Below are 26,515 nucleotides of genomic sequence, written 5' to 3' on the forward strand. Positions count from 1 at the left end.
TTTTTTTTTTTTTTGAGATGGAGTCTTGCTCTGTCACCCAGGCTAGAGTACAATGGCGCAATCTCAGCTGACTGCAATCTCCACCACCTAGGTTCAAACGATTCTCTTGCCTCAGCCTCCCAAGTAGCTAGGATTACAAGTGCCTGCCACCACGCCCAGCTAATTTTTGAATTTTTAGTAGAGACAGGGTTTCACACGTTGGCCAGGCTGGTCTTGAACTCCTGACCACAAGTGATCTGCCCACTTCGGCCTCCCAAAGTGCTGAGATTACAGGCATGAGCCACAATGCCCAGCCAATCCAGGTCCATTCTCAACTGCCAAGGAAACAGAACTCTGCTGGGTCCAGTTTCTGACCTCAAGGTAGGCCTGACCTAGGGTGACACCCATAGCTTTCAATTCTGACTCTACCTTCTCACTGGCCTTCCACCTGACAGGATGGTAACAGTGCTACCATCTGCAGAGGTGGGAGCAGAAGAGAAAGAAATAAATGAATTAAGGGACAGGGTGTGGGGCTTTGCACTAGGCCCCCAACAGTGGAGGACCTGTTGGAGTTTCAGCTATTTCCTACTCTCCCAGTTCACACGGCAGGAAAGGCTTAAGTAATACAGATGCTCCTCAACTTACAATGGGATTATGTCCCTGTAAACCCAACATAAGTTGAAATATCTTATATTGAAATGCATTTAATACACCTAACCTCATAGCTTAGCCTACACTACCTTAAACATGCTCAGAACACTTTCATTAATCTACAGTTGAATAAAATCATGTAACACAAGCCTATTTTATAATGAAGTGTTGAATAACTTATGTAGTTTATTGAATATTGAATGTGAAAAACAGAATGGCTGTATGGGTTCTTGAAGAACCATAGTGATAAAATAGTGATAAAAAACCATAGTGATAAAAAACCATAGTGATAACCAGAAGTGATAAAAGCTTATCACTTCTGCACCATCACAAAGCTGAAATATCATAAGTCAAACCATCAGATGGTCAGGAATTGTCTGTAACTGAGAGGACAGCTTTAAAATGTCTGATCATGCTCTGCTCACGGGGCTGAAAAAAGGCCTTGCACGTTCAGGACAGCTGAAGGGAAGGCCAGCCTCCAGCTCCAGGTCAGACACGCCTGGGCCACCCGACTATCACACAGCTGAGCACAATCCCCAGCACTCTGTGTCTAAAAGCCTGCCAGCACACACACCTTTTCATCCAGGAAGATTTCTCCTTTGAAATAAGGCTGGAAATCCTTCACTTCGGTCCTGATGTGCTCCTTTACCACTGCATAGAGGGGGACGCCCAGCTGGTCCAACATGCTTTTCAGGGAGGACAGATCCGCAGCTTCCTGTGGAAGACACAACGGTTCAGGGACATCTGTCCCAGCTGGCTGTGGGCCTCCACATAGGGTGTCAGATTTCCTCCGCAGCCCAGGCTCCTTGTCTTCTCCAGTGGGAAGCAGAGGCAAGGCTCCTGTTATGGCTGTCCTAACCACAGCCTGGGCGCAGCCATACCCAAACACAACCTCTCCTCCTGCTCACAATGCTTCTCTCCTGCCTCATATCCCAGCCCCTTCCCTGCACTAGACCAAACGAACACAAGGGCCCAGTCAGACACACGCTCCTCTGGCCATAACCTTCCTTCTCTCTTCAGCTCAAACCTACCCTCTGGAAAGGTATCCCTGTTCTAAAAAGATCTCCCTGGCTAGTCCACCCTGAAGTAAAGCCCTGCTTCTCTGTGCATATCCTATCTTCCCTGTTTGGTGACATTTTCTGTACTAAGTCTGCATGTTACCACTAAGTTGAATGTTGTCTCTTAAATTCCCAAATGTTTCTAATGTTAGAAACTATGTCTTCCATTTCTTGGAACCCTCAGTGCCTAGAACATGGCTGGGTATAAAACAGGTGCTAAATACCAGGTGGAAAGATTTGAAGGGGGACAATGGGGAGAATGCAGCTGAGCTGAGAGATGTAGACACCCTTGACTCTCAGGAACTGTGAGCTAGATGAATGAGGTAAGCTGCATGAGTCATGGTAAAGCTTCAACATTAAGAACTCAATTTTTTTTCACATTTGGTGTCAGAATTAAAAGAACGAGCAGCAAATCCTTTTAAATGCAGTCTACTCATCTCCAATACAAATACACTGTTGTATGGTTGCAACTACATTTAATTTTTCATTTGTTTTCTAGAGTAAGAAAAAAGACAACTAATGAGGCAGAACTGATTATATTTATCAAGAGTTTTAGTGACTGGCAAATCTTGCCCTAGAGCAGAGGACTACAATGTTTGATATAATCAAAAACCACCTTTTTGTGATATGAAAGGTCTTTTTTGAGATGGAGTCTTGCTCTGTCGCCCATGCTATTCGCCCATGCTGGAATGCAGTGGCACAATCTCAGCTCAATGCAACCTCCACATCCTGGATTCAAGTGATTCTCACGCCTCAGCCTCCTAAGTAACTGGGATTATGGGGCGCACCACCATACCTGGCTAATTTTCTGTATTTTTTAGCAGAAATGGGGTTTTGTCATGTTGGCCAGGCTGGTCTTGAACTCCTGACCTCAAGTGATCCACCTGCCTTGGCCTCCCAAAGTGCTGGGAGTACAAGTGTGAGCCACCGCACCTGGCCTTTTTTTTTTTTTTTTTTTTTTTAAGTCTTGCCCTATTGCCTAGCTACAGTGGCACAATCATAGCTCACTGTAGCCCTGAACTCCTGGGCTCAAGCAATCCTCCTGCCTCGGCCTCCTGAGAAGCTGGGACTACAAGTGCACACCACCATGCCTGGCTAATTTTTTTTTTTTTTTTTTTAAGAGAAACAGGGTCTCGCTATATTGCCTAGGGTGGTCTCAAATTCCTTGGCTCAAGTTGATCTTCCCACTTCATCCTTCCAAAGTGCTGGGATTATAGGCGTGAGCCACTGCACCTGGCTGAGATGAAAGGTCTTACTCACTTTTCCTGGCTCTTTACTCCCGGTGTGGCACTATACAAAGGCATGACGTGGAAACTGAGTCACATACCTGCTATTTAGGCCATTCAAAATAACTCAGACTGCCATCCACCCATCTTTTTGGAAACATAAGTTTCCACTAAATGTTCTATGTCGGCACAGATCAGTACAGAGGAAAACATTATAATTAGGGAGAGCTGTTGCTCTTGGAACCTTCTGGATTTTAATGGCCCCAAAAAATCAAGTCAAAACAGGCTTCCATGCTGTTGCTAACTTGTCAGCCATTGCTGACTTAAAAATAGAGGAAGGGGCCATAAGCCAATATACATAGGTGACCTCTAGCAGCTGGAAAAGGCAAAAGAGATGGATTCTCCCCTATAGCCTTCAGAAGGAATGCAATCAGTTTCCGCTTTGAAATTCTGACCTCTAGAACTACAAGATAAATCTGTGCTGGTTAAAGCCACTGAGTTTGAGGTAATTTGTTACAGCAATAGGAAATTAATACATCTCCCCAATTAGGGTGGCTTTGTTACAACCTCTGTAACTGTTTCCTCCTCTGTAATGAGAATAATAAAATGAGAGTAAAACAACAAGCTATATTTCCAAGGGCTATGGTGAGGACCCACTGAGATAGCAGGCACACAGTGCCCTGGGGGTAGGGTACTGCAGGCATCACATGTATCCAGCAATGCAAGTAGATTCTTCACCAGCCCAATCACACAAGCATGGAGAGATCGGCAAGGCTGAAAGGTGGTGCCTCAGGGAACCAGAAGAATGATGATGACAATTTGGACAGGGCCACAGCCACTGCTTGAGATGCAAAGTTGTATCAAGAGCAGGAACACCGTCATTCCCAGTTTTCTCCCAGGCAGGGCAGTAATTTCAGAATCTGGGTCTTCTGCCACTGACAGGCTGTGTGATCACAAACAGGCCACTAACCACTCTGGTCCTCAGTTTGCCCACCTACAAAGGGACAAGGCTAGATCCAAGTATTTGCAGTGTTCCTTCTGACACTAGCATTTTGTGTTTCAACAATCACAGTTCCTTCCTTCCATTGATAAGCTCCATTACACATAAATAGATGATGTTTTCCCTTCAAGGGGCCAACCTGGAGACCACCCAGTCAGTGAGCTCCAACTTTCAACAAACTCTCATGCCATATGCACTACTGGCATGACTAAAATCCCACTGAGCTACAGATTCAATGCCGAGAGCGCACAGCAAGGAGGCAGAGCTAACATGTGAGTATGCGGCTCTCAGTTGTCCACGATGGACTCTAGGAGCTCCCCAAGGAGACAGAGACAGGCAAATCTGCTCTAATAGGTGGCCTTGAAGTGTTTCCTCTGACACTGCAGCTTCATCACAGGGAGGGACTGATCACACCTGAATAGGAGGAATCCAGGCACCTCATATGTCTGTGCTGAGCATCAGAAGCACGGAATTGGACCTGGTCACTGCCCCTGATTAAACTGGAAGATGGTCCAGGACTCAGAAGGTATAGCACAGGGTGAAAGGCTTGGGAATACTAAGGGAAAGTCAGATGTGTTGCTAACCCCAGTAGGAGAGGGTGAGTTGTTAAAAAAAAAAAAAAAAAAAAAAAAAAAAAAAAAAAAAAAAGAAATAGAGCACAAATCATAAGAAATACCTAGAGCAAATAACAGAACAGACCATGTGGGTAAAAGGCTAAAGGTGGCTTACGGGCCCTTGGTTCTGGCCAGAAAACAATGGCCCCTACTTGCCAGGATCGTTCTCTGAATAGATCTCATCTGCACTCACCTCTCGACACAGGAAACAGCCTGGCCTCCGCACGGCCATAATCACAGCTCCATTTTTTTCCCATAGCTCCTTTGCTTTCAAAGTCCTTGGTTCTAAGGGAGAAAAAAAGGAAATTCGGTATCTCCTCCTGGCCCAGCCCCGATCACTAAGCAGCTCATGAACCACACTAAGTCCAGCTGAGGTCAGAGACCCGGGCCTAGCAGAGGACCTGGACAGGCATTTCACATGTGGGGAAAAACACACAGGAAACACAGACCGAATACTCACCTTCCTGAGGAAAGTTAACCAAGCTTAAGAATCCTATTATACACCCAGTAGGTCCCTCCCACCATGAAAATCTTTTTTCCAACCTGAACATTCAGAAGTGGGACGTTTCTGGAAAAACGGCCATTTTGTCTATTGCCGATGTCATCAGATATTGTATAATAATCCTTTAGAACAGAAACATGGTCCAAACTGAAAGAGTCTCAAATTTTTAACCTAAATATGGTAACTGCAATATTATTAACAGAGGAGGATAGAAGATGCCTAGGAATAAAATGCTTTGGGGTATTAGAGTACTGTAGTTCAAGCCCAGCTCTAAGGTCCAACTAAGTCTGAATCTAGTTGTGTAACCCTAGGCAAGTTATTTTTGCTCTTTGAACCTCAGCTTCCTCATTTGTAAAATGCAAATATCTAGTAGTTCCACTTTGGGCTACAGGGCATATTGAAAGATGAATATAAAAGTGCTCACCACAATGTCTGGTAATACAGAGTTGGTGAGGGCTCAATAAATATGAGCCCTTATTATTTTAGTATTTCCCAGAGGGATCCATACTCCTGTGGATGTTATGTGGGGGAAAAAAAAAGTGGGGTCAGGTGGGTGAGAGGGTGAGGAGAAGAGTCTGTAATCAAATAAGTAAGATTGGGAAACCCTGGATTGAACAAAGCTTAACAGGTCTCTCTCTCTCTTAGTACCTTACTAAGGTGACCTACTATAAACCTGTACAATCTCCTGCCTTCCTTTGGCAAGCTTCCTTACTTACTAAACAGATGACGATGACTTCCACCTGGGGGGCTAACACGGTAACCATGCCATCAATGAGACCTTCACCACTCCAACTCTCTTGCCACACCACTGGCATGACTGAAATCCCACCATGCTGCAGCTCTAACACTGAGAGCACACAGCAAGGAGGCAGAGCTAACACATTTGAGTGTGTGGCTCTAAGCTGTCCACAATGGACTCTTAGTGGTCCCCCCAGAAGAGGGAGACAGGCAGGTTTGCTCTAACGGGCGACCTTGAAGTGATTCCTCAGACACCGCAGCTTCTTCACAGGGAGGGGCTGGCCATGCCTGAATCAGCAGCAATCCAGACATCTCATTCTAAAAAGCATATGTCTGTGCTGAGCATCAGGAGCATGGACTTGGATGGATAAAAGGTGTCTCTCATACTTGTTCACTCAGGAACTCCTTTTAGTTTGACGATCCCACAAGCCTGGAATTCCTCAGAATACACTCTGGAAGCACTGGTTTAGTAAAAGATTGTAATTATTACTAAATATTATGGAGCAATTTATCATTATAGTTACAGAGACAACAACAGAGAATGAAAAATGCTTTTGATAAGAAAAGCTAAAATATAAAACAGCACTCAAGCCAAGCACAACTATGTAATATGTACACATGGAAAGGAATACGCCAAAACATAAATTACTGTGTTAGGGTAATACAATTACTGCTAGTTTAAAAATTGTTATTAAATTTTTCCTAATGTTGTTACATTATCTTTTCAATTAAAAAAAGGAGAGAGTTTAGAAAGAAAACAGTAAGTAAGCCTGTGTCTCAGCTCCTTGGAAAAGTACTGAGACCTGAAGGGTCACCACTTACCCTTCTCCAGTGTTTTCAGGTCTATATCCTCCAGGTACTCCAGTGCTGCTTTCTGGGGCTTGGACAGAAACACGTCTGTGTTGGCAAGCAGCAACGCCAAGGCAGCAGCCCCCAGGGCTCCTGCACCAATGGACCACATCCCCATGGTGAAGAAACTTGGGTCCTGGAGGAAAGACATTTCTGGAGATTGAGAAGAAGGAAGAAGGCGTTACTGCTCCCACAGGGTAGCTGGAATTTCATCTTCCAGGCAAGGCTCTGGCAGGACAGCCAACCAGGAGGTCAGGACAGAGGAGGGGAGCAGCAGTGTCAGAGGCGAGACTGGACAAGGGCTGCTAAGCACCTGCTGCCATCAGAACTTGGGGATGCAGCACACACATGGAGGTTCCTGCACCATGGAGCTCACCAGGGCATCAGCAGTGATGACAGAGAAAGGACAGCCGTCTCAAATGCTTCTCTTGCTGCTCTCTCTTCTCATGCCCAACGCTGCAGCCCCCAGCTCCTGTGGAGCTGTGCCGAACTATGTCCCCTGTAGGCAGACTACTTCCTCATTCCCCTCCTCATCAATGCCTAATTCTCCCTCACAATCCAGGTGGCTCAGGATCACGTGCCTGGGTAGGGGCAGCTTTCTCTTCTGTGATCAGAGGATACTTAGAACACCAACCACACTGTTTTGTTCCCCTATCTTCTTTCCTCTTTAGTTTGAGGACCCTCCAGAAACAGGGACCATACCCTACCCATCAAGCCCCCAGCCCGTGCCCAGCAGGGCCTCATTCATTATAGGTAGGTAGTAATTTATCCCAATTGAGAAGAGCTTTATTTCTCCCTCATTATAAAAACAAAATAGGCTTACAGTAAATGAAGAAAATACATGAAACCATAGTTGATAAGAAAGCAAATACTCTCTGAAGCTACCACCTACTGATGGCCACTGTTAAACACTGGTGTTTAGTAATCTGACTTTTTTCTCCTGTGAACAGAACTACACAGATGTCTGCCAAACAAATGCAGGTGTTATATCAGAAAGAGGAGGTCCTGGCAGGGCACGGTGGCTCATGCCTGTAAACCCAGAACTTTGGGAGGCCGAGGCGGGTGGATCACGAGGTCAGGAGATCAAGACCATCCTGGCCAACATAGTGAAAACCCTGTCTCTACTAAAAATACAAAAATTAGCTGAGCATGGTGGTGCACGCCTGTAATCCCAGCTATTCGGGAGGCTGAGGCAGGAGAATCGCCTGAAACCGGGAGGCAGAGGTTGCAGTGAGCTGAGATCGTGCCACTGCACTTCAGTCTGGTGACAGAGCAAGAGTCAGCCTCAAAAAAAAAAAGAAAAAGAAAAAGAAAAGGAAAGAGGAGGTCCTATGGCATCTGCAGAGGAGGCTGGGCAAAAGATAGCTCCATTAAGGTAAGGGTCCCTGCAACTGAAATGGAGCTCCAGGCGGGTTCTGTCAGAATTCAGCCTTGTTCCTGACTTCTGCCTGGGTGCCTGAGGCTGTCTCCAGCTAGGAAGACTTGTGCCTGTGGGTGGGAGCTCCTGGAAGAAGCCCACAAGGTACCCCCACCTCCAGCCTTCCTTCTCCCAACAACCACTTACAATATCTATCTTTCCACTTGGTCCTCACGCCATCCTAAGCTCTGGCATACCCTGGTGCCTTCCTCCCTAAGTACCAGCCTGCTTCTGTGTGCTTAGATCACCGGGGATAGGCCTGGGAGTGGGTAATTGTGTGGCCCACCTGACCCCAGCCCATCGAACCTCCAACTCAAGTCTCCCCTGCAGGACTTGGCCAGGAGAGGATATCTCCAAAGGATCAGGAAAGGCCCTGGAAATCCGAATGTCACTGCCAAGGGTGGGGGCTGTGAGGGGTGCACTGCATGAGGTGGGGGTGGGAGTGAGTTGGTGGTGACTTTGGGAAGGAAAGGGTAGGCCAGACTAGCACTGAAGCCACGTGGAAATTCAGATTTAAGAAATAAAAGAGGCAGCCATAAAAAAGAATGAAATCATGTCCTTTGCAGCAACATGGATGGAGATGGAGACCATCAGCCTAAGTGAACTAACCCAGAAACAGAAAATCAAATATCACATGTTCTCATTTACAAGTGGGAGCTAATCAATAGTACACATGGACATAAAGATGGAAATAACAGACACTGGGGACTGCTGAAGAGGGGAGGGTGGGGGGCAGGGTGGGGTGAAAATTACCTATCAGGTATAAGGGTCACTATTTGGAAAACGGGTACACTAGAAGCCCAGTCTCCATCACTACACAATATACCCATGTAACAAATATGCATATGTACCCCATGAATCTAAAATTTTTTTTTTTAAAGGAATGAGAGAGAACCTTGGTTGAGAACAGTGGCTCATGCCTGTAATCCCAGCATTTTGGGAGGCTGAGGCAAGAGGGTTGCTTGAGCCCAGGAGTTTGAAACAAGCTTGGACAACATGGGAGGACCTTGTCTATAAAAAATCAGCCAGGCATGGTGGCACATGCCTGTGGTCTCCGCTACTTGGGAGGCTGAGGTGGGAGGATCACTTTAGCCCAGAACTCCAGCCTAGGTGACAGAGCAAGACCTTGTCTTTAAAAAAGGAAAAAAAAAGAAGAAAAGAAGTTCCAGGTAAGGTGGGTAACCAAACAAAAACAACATCTAAGAAAGAGGAATTTGGCATCTATATACTTGGGAAGAGGAAAAAGAAGGGGAAAATCAGTGCCTGTGTGTGTTGGGGAAGGGGGTGCTGTTATGGTGTGTCTGACATGAAGGACCTGTGCTGAGAAAGAAGAGTTTCTTACTACCCACTATTCAAAATGTAACCCACAAATGGCACCACCTACAAACACAGAATCTCAACCCCCACCTTCGAACTAAGGAATCTCACACTGCCTTTTAGTCAGACTGGCAGACAATTAATTCATAAGCACATTAAAGTTTGAGAAGCATTGTGTTAGAGCAAAGAATTTAGGACTTCGTGCTTGGTTGGCCATCAGCCGCTAGAATAAAGTCAAGTCACGAGGGCGGTCTGGCCCTGGAGAGCTGGGCCCTCCGCCAAGACCCTGAGAACAGAACATTACAGACATGCACACATCTCTACCCCTCTGCCTGGAATATCCTATTTCATTCTGTGCTTCACGACTCAAAGGCCTCTTTAAGAAGGCTTCCCTGATGTTCTGCCAGCTCCCTACTTTCAGCCTCCCACTTCTACCCCCAAGAGGTGTTGATTCACCCCCTCCTCAGTTCTGTGTCCAAACGTCACCCACATTTCTCCTGATGTGCTTGACACACCAGTTTGGACCTGTCAGATTTCTCTCCTTTGGGGACATTCTGCAGTTTATCTCTGAATCTCTCATGCCTAGCACAGCGCACATCTGGTACAAAGCAGGCTCACCACAAGTGCATGCTGAAAGGTATTCAACAGAATTGAATGACAAAGACAATGGCTTACGGACAACCAAAGTTCTTGGGACAAACAGGAAAGAACCTGACACAGGCCTGTTTCCAATTCTTTAATTTGGCAAGTTACGCATTATTGGATTATAGTTCACAGAACAATTAGGAGGAAAACCACAGCTCTTATCTCTTGCTGTAAATAAGAAATTTCCCAGAGCCTGGAACAACTTCTGTACCTTTATGCATTTCCAAAACGTTTCTGGATTTCTGACTTGTGTGTATGACTCAGGGGCACACGGAATGGTCTCTGATCACAGATTTGATGGGCATTTCTATGTCAGAATACAAAGACCAGCTTACATCCACCCCACAAATGGACTCCCTCTGACTCCTAGGACACATCAGTGCATTTAGATAGTCCAGGGCCCCTCACAGTCAGCTCCACGTTTTTCCAACACACCCCTGCCGCACTCAGAGGCAAACAGCCTCCACCTTCCCACTGCCCAGTGATGGGCGTTTGGCATGTTTGCTCCTAGGCACAAGGGAATTCAATTCAACTAGACCCAACATTTATTTCCAAACATTTATTCAGCACTGATCTGTTCAATAAATGATGATTTGGGAGGACATAAAATGATACACAATCCTCAAGAAAATATGGACCTGGCACACAAATAACAAAAAAATCAAGTGCGAAGGTGAGGCAGCTTGGGCAAGGTATGGGCATGAGGCTATGGTGGTGCAGGAATGACAGCCAGTCTGGGTAGCCACAGATGCACCCAGAAGGAAGTGGCTTTGGAGCTGGTGTAGGACACAGGAGGCAGCATGGACAGGCTACGTTGGGATGGGGCCAGCTAAGCTGGGAGACAGCAGGCTGACTGGGGCAGGTGTCAGTACTAAAGGAACCCTGAGAACTCAAACTTCTATGTTCCAAAGCCCCCATCCTCCATACCTCAAGTTCAAGGGCTGGGTACAAGATCCAGTCCGCAAAATCCCCAGAAGTGCTGCCTTCCAACCTCCCACTGTGATCCTGGAAGTGTGAGCAGAGAATCAGTCCTCTGGGGCGGTGGACCCCATCCTCAGGCACTGCAGCACCATGCTGAGAGTGTTATCAGGAGCAGTGGTGAGCGTCAGGCCTCTCCATGGACCGAACGCACCCAGCGGGCCTCTAGCAGCCCAGTTTTGTGCCAGAGAGCAGCACAGAAAATTCACTTTCAGGAATAACTGGCGAGCACACAGGCCTAGCCTCTTACCCAAGTCCCCTGGGCTACAAAGCAACTCCCATCCTGGCATGTCTTGAAGCATGTACTACTGTGACTTGCTGCACAGTGAGCAGACCCTGAATTCTGAAATCACAATTATCCCTAGGCACAAAAAAGGACAATCAAAGGAACTTCAATTTCTAAACAGAAACGATGCATTTTCACATGGTCCTGTAAGATTGCAGAGGTATGCAGGCCAGCAATCCTTCCTACCTCTGCAGTCAGTGGTCTTAGAAGCCAGTCAGTAATGGCCTAATTTCATTCACTCAATAGTCTTGTGATGGAAAGATTATCCTGTTTAGCAGCTAACGCTGAGGTTCAGAGTTCAGTAACTTCCCCTGTGTCACAGAGCCAGCAGGCAGCGGTACCATAACCTGGACCCGAGTCAACAGGAATAGGACTCCAAAGCTTGAAAGACTACCTTTCCTCCTCACACATTCAGAAGTGGGTTTACATCTGCTATAACTGTTGATTAACAAAGAAAAAAGAAAGAAGTGGGTCCTGGAGATCCAGGAGTATGATTCCCTTTGTCTTAAAGAGAACTTTTTAAAATCACCTTATTTTTTCAGTCATCATGTACAGTCAAACCGTGTTTACTCTAATGGAAATTTACCATATACCAGATGTTCCTTCTCTTTCCTCCTCCTTTCTGTCCCCCATCTATTAAGGAAAGGGTCAGTTTCTCTGGAACAGAATAGCAGGGTTGTTTACAGAAAAGCCAGCCCCCACCTGACACAGCTGTAGCATTCATTTCCCCACTGCTGGGCTTATCTCATCCACCCTCTCCCACAGAAGATGAAGCAGGATAAAGCCACAAACAAACAACAGCTGTGGTAGCTCAGAGTGGCAGCTCTGGTCTGAACATGGGGGCAAGAGGAGGAGACCCAGTGGGGCTCCCTAAGCTAAGCTGAGTCAATTCCTCCCCAGGTCCCATTTTTTTTTTTCAACTCCGTGAGGAGGTTCCTAATGATCCCCAGTGACATCCTATGAGTCTAACAAAAACAGGTCACTTTGGAGTCAGAACATTCTAGGTTCCTCACCACCACCCCTACCCCCAATTTCAGTTTCCAGCTTTGAGACCCTGTCTTTTCCCTATACAAGGCAACTCCCCTCCTCACATGGTCTCCTACCCCCAACCTCGGACACTTCAAACTTGGGAACAAGGTACTCACCATCCACAGCGTCCACACCTCTGCTTCTCCTGACAAAGAAGCATACCCAGGGGTGAGCAGGCGGGCCTGGGCAGGCAGCAAGGGGAAGGCTGGAGGCGGGACTAGGTCCCTAGGCTCAGTCACTCCACAGGCAGAACCAGGCCACCCAGAAACCCTGGGGCTCCTTCAGCTGCCAACAGCCAGTCTCCAGAAAACATCTAAGTGGAAAGCTGCCATGGCCCCTAGCCCTTCAAAAAGTTGAGCAAAGCTTTGAGTCATTTGCAGTCATGCAGATTATAACATTTCCCAAGTGCCACCAGACTCCTTCTCTGCTATCCAGTGCAGACTAAAGAAGCAAAGCCTGCACACAGCCCACATGTCACACTAGTGCAAATAAAAGATGTCCCTTTCTCTGTGGCTCCTTATGCAGCCTGTTCCCTTGTCCCATTTCTCACCCCCAGCCTGGAAAGTCAGCTGGCACCTCTGAGGTCCCTCACCTGCTGTCTATTCTTTACCTCCCTTTGCTTTCCCTTCCTTTTCTGCCACATCGGTGGCTTCCCTCAACCCACACTCCCTTTCTGGGTGACTTCTCCTTCCAGCACTTCACCCACCACTTTGTTATTGACTTCCAAGTTCCCATTGCTATTCTGACCCAAAGTTTCCACTTGGGGATTTTGTAGGTATCTCTGTTGTACCACATCCAAAACTAAAGTCTACTTCTCTGCTGGAGTTCCATGGCTCAGTAGATTCAGGGTGGGGTGGGGCGGGGGCGGGGATTCACATTTTACTGTTCATTTGCCTTCACTGCCCACATCAACTCAGGAGGTTCTGTCCGTCTTGTAAAATGTATCTGCTACCCATCCTCTTCTTGACCTCACTGCTGCTGTCCAAACCCAGGACCCTGTAACTCTGTCCCTAGCCTATTTCAAGAACCACAGAACTGAACCTGGCTGGTTCTAGTCTGGTCCTCTATAGTTTATTTTCCATGCCGTAGTCACGGCGATCCCAGCACACCCCAACCTGATTACATCCTTGCCTTGCGTTCAGGCTCTCACTAACTCCTCAGCATGCCAGCCGATGGTGCCCTCCACAGCTTGGCTTCAGCTCACCATTCAGGCCTCACCTCTGCCCCTGCAGCACCCTTTTCAGACCACTCCCTGTGCAAGTGTTGTTCATGTTGTTTCCTTTGCCTGGCGTGCCCCCCCCACCCATGCCAACCACGTAAATGCCTACTTATTCATAAGGCCCAGCGCACATAACACTTCCTCTCCAAACCCTTTCCTGAAAGCCCCGACAACTGACTGCTCACTCACCTCTTCTATAGCATGCATGTGTGTGCGCACACACCCATAACCCTGCACAATGCACAAATGGATTTTGTAAATTTTATTTATTTACATGTCTGTCTCCACAATATGGTGGCACAATGTGTTGTCGTCTTCATTTCTACATCCCCAGCACTCAACACAGATCCCGGTAATTACCAGGCATTAAATGTTAATGAAATGATCTGAATTCTACTCTTAGAATTCCACAGTGTGGCAGACTTGGAACTTATAGCTACTCAATTCCAATTTCAGCTCAGTATGAAAGGTAATTTTGGACAGGGCTAGCTTGACATTAAAGAAAACACTCTAGCTTGGGACTTAGGTAACCTTAGGCTGGGTCCTTATTCTCCTGCTCACTAGCAGGGTAATCTGACTTAAGCTATGAAGACAACTCGGGGCCTGGATCTCATCACCTGTATAGACAGAGGAAGGAACTCAAAATTATATGAGGCTGTCTTAGCTCTAACATCCAAAGACTCTAAAGTACCATGGGACTGCAACTACAGGGATCTGATGTCCAGAAAGCCATGGGAAGCTCTGCCACCACTGTTCTCCTGCTGGTGTGCACATTCACATTGCCTCCTTCCCGGGGCCTAACTCCTGACTGTTCCAGGAGCTGCCTCTGGGCAGGAACTGATAGTCTTAATGAAACAAAGTATCAGCACTGGGTGAGTTAATTCATGTCTGAAACAAGTAGAGACAGCATCATATTCTAAACATCAAGGGTACACCTGCCCAGCCCAGCCCCACCCAGGGAATCCTCCCTCTTCAGAATGAGCGGGCCTGAGGCAGAGACAGGGGAGAAGCAAGAAAGGGTGCTGAGGGAGACAAAAAACTAAGAGTGCACATGGGCCTCCTTGCCTCAGGCCCTCAGTGAACAAGGCTTGAAAGGATGCTTCATCTTCCTTCTCTGATCTCCTCTGTTCCCCTCTCCTTCCCTCAAAGCTCTCATTCAGCTCCATTTTACTGAGCAAATGGAGAAACTAAAGCTCAGAGAAGGAGCTGGCTAGTCCAAGGTCACATGGGAAGAACAGGTTGTCAGTGGCTGCGCTGGGACTCAAGTCTGGGTCTCCCAACTTCCAGTCCATAACTGTTTATCCTGTATCGGACACGATGAGTCCTGGGCAGCCAACCACAGGCCAGTGGCCTCTAAGGCTGGAACAGCATAGGAGTCCGGGCTCAGGAAGTGGGGCCCTGCAGGTCTTGAAGCCTATTCACTGGCCTCAGGCAAGCTAAGAGCAAGACTGCCCCTAAACAGGGCCTGGGAAATCTGCTGCCTGGAGAGAACATCAGCCTCTCCCAAGCCCAATCCTTGGTAAGCATCTTAAAATCCGAAGCCAAATGTCTTCTTAAGGGTCTCGTTGCCTAGTCTCCGCTGAGAAGTTATTCTGTACCTCTTCTCCCCACAGGAACAAGACTCTGTCCATCCCTGTCTAGCAGACTGATGATGCAGGCACACAGAGCCTTACGAGCAAAAGATGCCCTTCCACCCATCCTTGTCTTCAAACACCACAAAACTAGTCACTTGCAATGAGCTCTCACCTACTTGTCTCAGTCTCCAACTCTCAGCCCTGCTCCTTGGGGTGTGTATCTGCCTGGTTCTGGCCCAGCCCTACTCTCAAATGCCAGATTCAGAAACCTCTGAATAGATGCTGAAAGCAGCACCAGCCCCCACATTCCTCACTCTTGGGCGTATCTCAGGGTTTTCCAGTAGCTGATTATGTCCTCTTGTTTCCTCAAGCTGTAGCGGCCCCCCAAAGAGCAAGCCATTCTAATCTCACTTGCACAACCTCCTGTCTGGGCTCCATCAAGTTACATGGGTGTGGATAGGAAGGCAAGGCAATACCACAGAAGACACTGGGCTAAAAGCCAAAAATCCTGGGTTTTCTCTCTTTGAGAGTTATTTTATCCCTCTGAACCTCAGTGTCTTCTTAAAAACAAGGGCACCTTAAAGAGTTGTCAAAAAGATTGTATAAGAAGAGCAATTTGCAATGCGGCAATGCACTCGAGTACTGCAAAGCAGCATTATCTTTCCTTCTCAGGGCTCAGATTCACTCATGCCCCTATAAAGACAGGATATCTGAAGCAGGACAGACACAAAATACTGAACTTGGTCTGATGGGAACACTGACTTGTCTCAGCCCCTTCCCGCTCCATGCTATTCCTGTAGTAGCCAAAACTGCCTCCTGCACTAGCAGCGCCAGAGAAGGCAAAGGGCACTGCCCAGCTGTAATTTCCCTGTGCCAGAGGCCACTAAGCTCAGAGGTGAGGCTGGCTCCCTGCACAGCACCTCAGGATGGTTCTTGCCACACAAGCCGCAGCAGAAAACCTGGAGCTTCTGCTCAACATTTCACAAAGAGGCAAGAATCCAACTGGCAGAATAGCTGCCTTCTTTTTTTTTTTTTTGAGACGGAATCTCGCTCTCCCAGTCTGGAGTGCAGTGGCTCCATCTCAGCTCACTGCAAGCTCCGCCTCCAGGGTTCACGCCAATCTCCTGCCTCAGCCTCCCGAGTACCTGGGACTACAGACGCCTGCCACCATGCCTAATTTTTTGTATTTTTTAGTAGAGACGGGGTTTCACTGTGTTAGCCAGGATGGTCTCAATCTCCTGACCTTGTGATCTGCCCGCCTCGGCCTCCCAAAGTGCTGTGATTACAGGCTTGAGCCACCGCGCCCGGCAGCCTTACTTATTAGATAGGGACAGAGCCCGGGGCTTGAGCCCTAGAGTTCCAGTCCTATCCAAACTTTCTGAGCACCATTTAAATGACACAAGATTAGACAATCATCAGAAATGTCTTTTGTACCCCTTCAGGAGTAATGCAGAAGGTCTCAACTAAACGACATGCTCTTATAAAAGAGGGGAATATAGGAAAGGTCCACACCAAGAACAACTAATACCTAACTTTAATAATTCTTGCAAGCTGTATAAACCTGGACAAGGAACTGTTCTGCATCAGTAAAATGGGAATGCTTAATTACCTTCTACAGAGTTGCAAGAATCAAATGATTAAATGTATAGGAGGTGCCTTGTGAAGTACCTCACAAAAAATGCAATAAATACGATGTATAATTCTTCTTTATTTCTAGAGCAATGATTACCCTCAAAACGTTATTTGTACCCAAAATGAAGTTTTCTGATGAATGAGTATGGTAAGGAGTCGGGGTTTGCAGCCGAAATCCCAATCCTCATTCTCCAAAGCTGGGCCCAAGCAAGAGCATTCAAGACTATTCAAGCTGACTCCTTCACACTGCTTTTCAAACCAAATCCTGATTATTTTCTTTTTAAAAAACCACCTGCCAGGTTCAAAGGAAAATACATTAAAATAAAACAAAAAAAAAGCTGAGTTCTGGGTTGCTGGGCTGTGGAGACAGCATGGTATGGTAAGAAAAAGAGGCGCAGGAGCAGCTGTGAACCCCGGTCCGACAGTGGACTCCCGGGTGCGCCTCCTTCCCACAGCCCTGGTCCTGCTGGGCCTTAATTTCCCTTCCTTTGCCTCTAACCATCTCCACCTGCGCCTTCACCTCCCGCCCCAGCAACAACCCTGGGGGCAGATTGTACATCTATCTTTTCATTCCTAGACCTCAGCAGGGTTGTTAAGTTTACAACTGGGCTCTACCTAATTTAAAGTCAGGTGTTTGTGACTCTTGGGAAAGAGGGGGAACAGGTGTCTCTCAAACGCTGAACGACGCTAGAAACCGTGCCCTCTTAAAAGACACGACCCTAAGTGGGCACAGAGACGAGGACGAGGACTGCCAGGTCCACATCTGGGGCTGGTCCAGCCGGGCCACCCCCAGGCTCACGCTCCAGGGCAGAGCCCTCTCCTCTGTTCCTTGTCCCAACAATTCACCAAGATCGGCGCCACCGGCGTCACTCAAGGCTCGGGGGCGGGGACAGAGGGGCCCCTAGCCCGCCGCAGCAGCGCCGGGTCCCGGGTCTCCGACGCCCGTGCGCAGGGTTTTTCCACCGGCCGCCGCGCAGGGTGGCGGAAAGGACGTCGTCCTCGGAGGGAGCGCCAGCGCTGCGGTGGTTCCTAGGAAAGTTGACGCGAGCCGGAGGGGCGCGCCTCACCAGCCCAGCACCCACCCTACCGCGCGCCGCCAGCCCTGCCTCAGTTTCCCCGCTTACGCCGCGACAGGCCCCGCCTACAGACATCACATGCCTCGCGGAGCCCCGCGCGCAGCACCCACCTCAAGTGCCTCTCTTCTTTTGGCCTTCTCCCGCCCCGACGCCCGGGCGCTGAGGGGCCAAACCGCCCGGCCCCGAGGGTCCCAGGGGCGGGCCCCGCGCCTGCGCAGCTTCGAGCCTGCGCTCCCTCGCAAGCCGCCGCGCCACCGCGCCACCGCCATGTGACCCGACCCGCCCCCCCGTGGGAGGAGCTCCGGGCCCGCCCCCGCCTCGCCGACCTCCAGGCCGCGGTCTCCCAGCCCGGGTGGCGCTCGGGCGTGTGCTTAACCGGTCCTTTTACGCACAGCGCTCGGTCGGTCCACTCCTCGTGTCCGCGAACCGAGGCCCCGATGCGTTCTTCAGGGTGCTGCCTGGGGCAAAAGAAGGCGCTGGACACCCCTAATGGAGTCTGGAAGCACCTGTCCTGCAGCCGAGGCCGGCCAACTTCCTTCCAATCTTCAGCCTGGTTTAGAATAGCTCTTTTGATAGTTTTGTTTTGTTTTGTGTTTTTAACCTCCATGGGGAGGGGGAATCTTAAGGACCGACACATTCCGATGAGCCCCTTCCAGTTCTATGTACAGATTCAGAATTGCCAGCCTCTATCCTCCACCCACATTCCCTTTCATCCGCAGTGCTGACTATGGGGCAGAGAACGGTGAGCCGCAGCCTGCGGACTCCGGGGGACGCTGAGGCGGGTTGGTCACACCGCCCATCCACTTACTCCTCGTGTTGGAAGTGCTCACACTTTCATAAAAGTATCCGGCGCGCTGGCTCACGCCTGTAATCTCAGGGCTTTGGGAGGATCGCTTGAGCCCAGGAGTTCAAGACCAGCCTGGGCACCATAGTAAGACTCCATTTCTACGTAAAAAACAAAAACCAGCCAGGTATAATGGCGCGTGCCTGTATTTCCAGCTACTCCGCAGCTGAGGTGGGAGGATTGCTTGAACCCAGGAGGCGGAGGTTGCAGTGAGCCCAGATCGCGCCACTGCACTCCAGCCTGTCTCAAAAAAAAAAAAAGAGAGAGAGAGACCCTGTCTTAAAACACAAAACAAAAGTAGGAGGTTGGGAGAATATACTTTCAGAGACAGTAGAGCTGATTCACAAGACATATCAGTGGTTGGCCGGGCTCGGTGGCCCATGCCTGTAATCCCAACACTTTGGGAAGCCAAGGCGGGCAGATCACTTGAGGGCAGGAGTTCGAGACCAGCCTGACCAACATGGCGAAACCTCGTCTCTACTAAAAATACAAAAATGTGGTGGCACGCACCTGTAGTCCCAACTACTCAAGAGGCTGAGGCAGGAGAATCACTTGAACCCGGGAGGTGGAGGTTGCAGTGAGCCGAGATGGTGCCACTACACTCCAGCGTGGGTGAGAGAGTGAGATTCCGTCCCCCCCCCAAAAAAAAAAAAAAAAATAGGTGACACAATGTAAAGACCAATCACAGGGCAGCATAGGGTGAAGTGACAAAGCAGGCCAATGCCCGCCCATCAAAGGTGGCCATTTGCCTGCCACACCTTCCCCCCTTCATCTGGGAACTGCCCACAGGTGTACAAAGTCCAAAGGCTTCCGTGATTCACCTCCCTGACTTCCCACTCAGACTCCATGTTCCATGTAAACTTACAGCAACACTTGGGGAGCTTGATCTATTCAAGGGGGTCTCTCTTCAACCAGACTGTGAGTTCCTCCACTTCACCTCTGGGACCCCAGAGCCTGGCCCAGGGACAGCGCGAAAATACACTTAGAAAATGTTAGAGGTGGATCTAAGTTGTGGGGTAAGGGAGATCAGCCTGAGTGCCCGTGCAGTTTTCCTGCAGGAGTTAGGCATATGATTTGAAGGCCAGAAAACATTTCATATACTTTGGTGCAATGTGGGTGTAGTTTAGAAAAAAAAAAAGTGTATATATATACACACACACACACACATTTTTGTATATATATACACATATTTTATTAGCTATCAGACGTAGCCTGGTGTATATATACATATTTTATTATATATATATTATATATACATATTTTATATATATATATGTATATATACACCTCCAGAGGACCTTTCTTTCGTCTCCCTTATTTCTTCTTACCTTGTGAAGAGGAGCCGGAGAAGGGTCACTCTTTCCATCCCGAAACAGGAAGTTCAAAGGTGAGGAGGGTTTGAAGGGAAGGCCACTTAGAACAAAACAGGAAGTCATCTCCTTGGGAAATGAGTTCTCGGAGACTGACCATTAATGACAGAGCCATTCAGGGGTTAGGGATAGCAGAATTCTGAGGAGGAAAGTCCCTGAGGCTTTAAGTGTGATGTAATTACCAATCACATGCAAAAGTCGTGAGTATATTTACACTTCGGTAACATTCTGAAGCTCTGGACTTCAAAAACCAGGCTACATCTGATAGCTAATTAATATGTTCCTCACATTCCCACGTTTCTTTTTGTACAAGAAAGCACAGGCTGAACTCATTAAAAAACAGTCATTAGACCAGAAAAATAAGTTATGGGCAAGCAGACACAGGAAAACTTAGTTACAAAGCTCAAGGACTAAAACCAAAAACCAAAACAAAACAAAAAACCTGAAGAATAAACCAAAAAAAACCCACCAACCTGCCCAGTTTGTAAGAGCAAAATAATGTAAATTTGTGAAGATTGTAAAGTAGCCTTAGATTTTGAATTTCGGGTGGTAGAAATTAAGGTTGACTAGAAGCTTTGTGATAACTTTAGATAATGTTACCATCTTGACAGGGGCTGGGAAACTTTTCTGTCCCTCACCAGTCCCATAGGGCAGGCAGAAAACACTGCTGGCAGGAGGCAGATCTGGGTAAAGACTTCTAACTCTTTCATCATAGCACTTCTAAATTCAGCTGGCTTCAGCTTCATCTGCTATTCAGCAGTGACTGAAGAGTCAGCAGCATAACATCATCTTTTTAAGCTGGTTTCTGGGCTTGCTGGGAACAGTTCAGGAAGCAGCTAGCATCAAGATGAAAATAAAGCAAAAATTGGTGCTTGACTTCAATATGTCAAGCCCAGGTTACCATTCTGTGGATGTGTAAAAGCGAAATTAAGAACAAGGCTTGTATGTGAATCACAAAAATAGATATGTATAGATCAGCTTCAAATATTTTCTCTACATGCCAATATCCCTGAATTCATTTCAGTGTCAAATCATGGAGTAACATTTTAGAAGATTTTACTTTTTAAAAAAATAGAGATGGAGTCTCACGATGTTGCCCAGGCTCGTCTCAAACTTCTGGACTCAGGCGACCCTCCACTCTTAGCCTCCCAATGTGTTGGGATTACAGGCGTGAGCCACTGCACCTGGCCCTAGAAGATTTTATTTAAAGTCATTTAAAGTCAACTCATGGAGTACAAGCAATGACCATAACTCAACTGAAGGGTCAACAATCTAAGCAGCTATGACTACATTGACATGTGTGCAGACAATGACAACTGTCACATCTGTTACTACAACAGCACTCATAGGACACCACTAAGTGTAATGCGTGACCCAATTTCAGACATGTTAAAATGTGAACAAATGTGCACCTTAGATATTACAAGCTTTGCTATTCTATAATCAAGTAGGGTTTAGTCCAGGAATGTGAGTGTCAACATTAGTAGATCTATTAGTCCATATGAATAGAAAACAGAAACAAAACTGCTTATCATATTAATAGATGCTGACAAGAAATCCAGGAAAAACTGTAGACTTTCCTAATAATAGCCCTAAGTAAAATAGGAATAAAAGCAAATCACTTAAATGTAATAAAAACTCTTTATTGGCCGGGCGCGGTGGCTCAAGCCTGTAATCCCAGTACTTTGGGAGGCTGAGACGGGTGGATCACGAGGTCAGGAGATCGAGACCATCCTGGCTAACATGGTGAAACCCCGTCTCTACTAAAAATACAAAAAAATAGCCGGCGAGGTGGCAGGCGCCTGTAGTCCCAGCTACTCGGGAGGCTGAGGCAGGAGAATGGCGTAAACCCGGGAGGCGGAGCTTGCAATGAGGTGAGATCCGGCCACTGCACTCCAGCCTGGGCGACAGAGCGAGACTCGGTCTCAAAAAAAAAAAAAATAAAAACTCTTTATAGAACACTGAAAGCAAATTTCTTACATGGCAAAATGTTGATTTCAATTAAATAAGGAACTAGCCCTTTATCTCCATAGTATTGGAGTATTAAAATGCAATAAAATGAAATAATGTAAACATTGGTAAAGAAGACTATCACTTTTTGCTAATCATATTATTTATCTTTATTTTTATGTTTTGAGACAGTGTCTTACTCTGTTGCCCAGGGTGGAGTGCAGTGGCACAATCATAGCTCATAGCTTACTGCAGCCTTGAACTCCTGGGCTCAAGCAACCCTCCCACCTCATCCTCCTGAGTAGTTGGGACTGTAGGGATATGCCACTGTGCCCCGCTAATTTTTATTTTATTATCTTATAGAGACAGGGTCTCACTATGTTGCTCAGTCTGGTCTCAAACTGTTAGGCTTAAACCATCTTCCTGCCTCAGCCTGCCAAAGTGTTGAGATTACAGGCATAAGTCACTTAACCTGGCTTTATTTTTTTTGGTAGAGACGGGGTCTTGCTATGTTGACCAGGCTATTCTTGAACTCCTGGGCTCAAGCGATCCGCCCACCTTAGCCTCCCAATGTGTTGGCGATTACAGGCATAAGCCACCTTCTGGCTAACTAACCTCAGATATTCTATTAAAAGTGACTGGAATTAATACAATATTATTTTCTAATAATAGAAAACTCTAATATATAATGTATTATACGCCAGGGACTGTTCTAAATCTTCATATATGTTACTTTATTTAATCCTTGTAACAACCTTTACAAGGGTTATTGTTAGCCATTTTATGGATGAGGAAACTGAGCACAGAGAATAATTTGCACAGGTCACACAGCTAGAACATAGTGGAGATGGGATTAAGTCTCTTTCAGTTTGGCTCTATCACATTAAATACCATGCTGTATTGTCTCTCGTGAGATTATTTAGAAAGATAGCAGGATGCAAGGGATACATGCAAATACCAATAAGCACCTATAAATGGACAGTGGAAAAATGTTCAATTCACAATTGTGACAAATACTCTAAAATATTTGGGCCTTTGGTGAACCAGAATTGCAGGACTTATGTGAAGGAAACTAGAAATGTTATTAAAGTTCTTAAAATAAGATGAAAACAAATTGAAAAAAAACCATATTCTTGATTAAAAAAACTTGATTATCATAAAGATATCAGGTATCTAAATATATATATAATACATGTATAATATATATAATAATATATGATAATATATATAATTATATATATAAATATATATATTTTTTTTTTTTTTTGAGACGAAGTCTCATTGTGTCCCCAGGCCTTTGGAGTGCAGTGGTGGCAATCCTCGGCTCGCTGCAACCTCGGTCTCCTGGGTTCAAGTGATTCTCCTGCCTCAGCTTCCTGCATAGGTGGGGATTACAGGCAGTATATATAAATTTAATTACATTCAAACTAGAACTCTCAAAGTAAATTCATTTTGAAAAAAAAAAAACCCCCTGGTGCAGTATTGTTTTTTTTTTTTTTTTTTTTTTTTTTTTTTTTGAGACGGAGTCCTCGCTCTGTCCTCCCAGGTTGGGAGTGGCAGTGGCAGATCTCAGCTCACTGCAAGCCTCCGCCTCCCGGGTTTACGGCCCATTCCTCCTGCCTCAGCCTCCCCCGGAGAAGCTGGGAGGATGACAGGCGCCCGGCCAGGTCCCCCGGCAGTTTTTTGTAATTTTAGTAAAGAAGACGGGGTTTCAACCATGTTAGCCAGGATGGTCTTGATCTCCTGACGCATCGTGATCCGCCCGTCTCCGGCCTCCCAAAGTGCTGGGATTACAGGCTTGAGCCACCGCGCCCGGCCCCTGGTGCAGTATTTTTAATGTTAAGGTGTGGCAGACCTAGTTGCCTGCCCCAACAGTTATTCCCCACTTATTTCTTTCAAGCAGACCTGCCATTGGGTTTAGGTATGGGACCAACTTTCTCTGAGAATAGGCCTCAGTTGGTCCCTACCTCAGACTAATGAATTGGTCTCAACCAGTAACTGTAATTAATTTCCATCCTCTTTTGCCAGTGATTGGTCCCAGGATGAGCATATGACCCAGTTCTGACCAATGAGACACAAGTAGTCTATTGAGGCTTTTTTATTCTCAGAAAAAAACAGAGTCTCATAAGCATAGAGTTCCTGCTTCCTGCCTTTGGATGTGGCTGCTGTGCTCAGTTCTGTGCAGTCGTGTCATGACCATGAGGCACAAAGCAGAACATACAATCAACAAGCTGAGGTTGGTGAAGCAGAAGGAGGCAGAGGGAGTTTTATGGCTGACACTGTTGCAGGATTGGTCTGATGCCGTCCAGTCTCCCTCTAAGCATCTTGTTAGGTGAATAGTAAAAGTTTGTGTTGCTTAAATCAGTGTTAGTCAGTTTTCCTTATAACATCTCAAAATACCATAAAGTCATTGCAATTCAAATCACTATAGTATTGGAACAGTCAGATAGTAACTGTGTGAGTGGAGTAACCATGAGTGGAGACCAAGCAGTATTAACTTGACCCCTAGAGAGGCCAGAGACTGAGGTGGGCCACATGGCAGCCACCAGGGTTACGTGATTGAGCCCCTTGAACTCCTGGGCTCAAGCAATCCTCCCACCACCAGAGTAAAGACTCTGGACACCAAGGCTGGAGTGGGCTTCTCTGGGTGCCAGTGCGGTGTGTATTGCCACACACTGATGCCAGGAAAGCAACATTGTCCAGGACTCTCCAGAGAGAACACTGGAAGTTCCATGTGTGGAACTTTGCTAGAATCTGCCCTGTATGCTTCTTCCGGATGATTTCAGTCTGTATCCTTTTCCTGTAATAAACTATAACCATGAACATAACAGCTGTCAGTGAGTTCTGAGTTCCTCTGGTGCATTATGAAACCCACGGATCTTAAGGACCCCCAAACTCACATTTGGTGTCGGAAGTGAGGGTAGCATGGACTGTGCTGCTTCTAACTCATTGATGTCTTTGATCAGTTTGGGGGCATCTGGTTTATGCTAGCATAGTAAAACTAGTTAAGAACTTTTCTATAGATTCAGTTTATTAGATTGTATTTTTCTGAAACATGGTCCATTTCCATTAAGTTTAAAATATATTTATTTAAAGTTGTTCCCTAATGATTTTCTAAAAGCTACTTCCCCTGCCATTTGCCATAACACATGTGGACCTGGAGGACATTATGTTAAGTGATGGAAACCAGACTCAGGAAAGTATTGCATTACTCCCTTTCATGTGGAATCTAAGAAAAAAGGAGCCAAATATACAGAGTTAGAGAATAAAACAGTAATCACCAGGGGTGGTGGGGGGAACCAGGATAGGAAATGGGGAGATGTAGGCTGTAGGATACAAAGTAGTGGATATGTGGGATAAGCAAGACTCGAGGTCTGATGTACAGCAAGAGGATTATAGGAAATAAAATTGTACTGTATTTAGGATTCCTGATAAATTAGTGAATTTTAGTTCATCTTTTTTTTTTTTTTTTTTTTTTTGAGACAGAGTCTCGCTTTATCACCCAGGCTGGAGTGCAGCATGACCTCAGCTCACTGCAACCTCCACCTCCCGGGTTCAAGCGATTCTCGTGCCTCAGCTTCCTGAGTAGCTGGGATTACAGGTGCATGCTACTATGCCTGGCTAATTTTTGTATTTTTAGTAGAGATGAGGATTCGCCATGTTGCCCAGGCTGGTCTGGAACTCCTGGCCTCAAGTGATCCACCTGCCTCGGCCTCCCACAAGTGCTGGGATTACAGGCGTGAGCCACTGTACCAGGCCTCATTTGAGCTATTCTTGCCTCAGAAGCAAACAGATAAAAATAGGTACCCGTGAGATGATGAATATGTTAATTTGCTTGACTCTAGTAACCATTTCACTATATGTATCCCATAACATTGTGTTGTGTATCTTAAATATACAAGCTAAAATTTATTTTAAAAATTAAAAAAATCTACCTGTGGTTATCTCCCATTTCTTATCCTGAGATCAATTTCCTTCTCACTTTTTTGACTTGAATTTAAAACTTTTTGTCAGCTTTAGTAAAGTATAATTTTTAAGTTTCGGTATAGTTCAGGTAAAATTTGCCAATAAGTGTATGATTTGAAGACTGGTGACAGATGTACACAGTCATGTACCATCACCACCATCATCATCAGATAGAATGTTTATTTTACGCTCAATAGTTCTCTCATACCCCTTTGTGGTCAATCCCTTCCCTCAGGCTCCTGGCTCCAGGAAACTGCTGATCTGTTTCCTAGTCTTGCTTTTTGTAGAATTTCATACAAATGGCATCATGCAGTATGTAGTTTTCCTTTTGTTTTTATTTTTTTGTGTTGTGTTTTTTGAGATAGAGTTTCACTCTTGTTGCCCAGGCTGGTGTGCAATGGAACGATCTCGCCTCACTGCAACCTCCACCTCCTGGGTTCAAGCGATTCTCCTGTCTCTCAGCCTCTCGAGTAGCTGGGATTACAGGTGTCCGCCACCATGCCTGGCTAATTTTTGTATTTTTACTAGAGATGGGGTTTCACCACGTTGGCCAGGCTGGTCTCGAACTCCTGACCTCAGGTGATCCACCCGCCTT

At 46.6% G+C, this 26,515-nt stretch overlaps 1 protein-coding gene across 4 annotated transcripts in view; it reads right to left on the reverse strand.

Annotated features, from left to right (window-relative positions):
* PRXL2A (peroxiredoxin like 2A) overlaps positions 1 to 18,066 on the reverse strand; it is a 27,768-nt gene extending 9,702 nt beyond the window's left edge. The window contains exons 1-4 of one of the 4 annotated variants that reach the window (XM_017856249.1): positions 17,901 to 18,066; positions 6,591 to 6,770; positions 4,722 to 4,813; positions 1,205 to 1,345 (exon numbers count right to left, since the gene is read on the reverse strand). In XM_017856249.1, coding sequence (XP_017711738.1) covers positions 1,205 to 1,345; positions 4,722 to 4,813; positions 6,591 to 6,768 — 411 coding nt within the window. In that variant the 5' untranslated portion in view covers positions 6,769 to 6,770; positions 17,901 to 18,066. Of the gene's footprint in view, positions 1 to 1,204; positions 1,346 to 4,721; positions 4,814 to 6,590; positions 6,771 to 12,405; positions 12,629 to 17,900 lie in introns of those variants that run through there. The other 3 variants (XM_017856248.1, XM_017856250.1, XM_017856252.1) reach the window with 3 other exon arrangements.
* Between the last annotated feature and the right edge of the window lie 8,449 nt (positions 18,067 to 26,515).

This window comes from Rhinopithecus bieti, unplaced genomic scaffold (assembly GCF_001698545.2).
Source record: "Rhinopithecus bieti isolate Rb0 unplaced genomic scaffold, ASM169854v2 scaffold_43555, whole genome shotgun sequence".
NCBI lineage: Eukaryota > Metazoa > Chordata > Mammalia > Primates > Cercopithecidae > Rhinopithecus > Rhinopithecus bieti.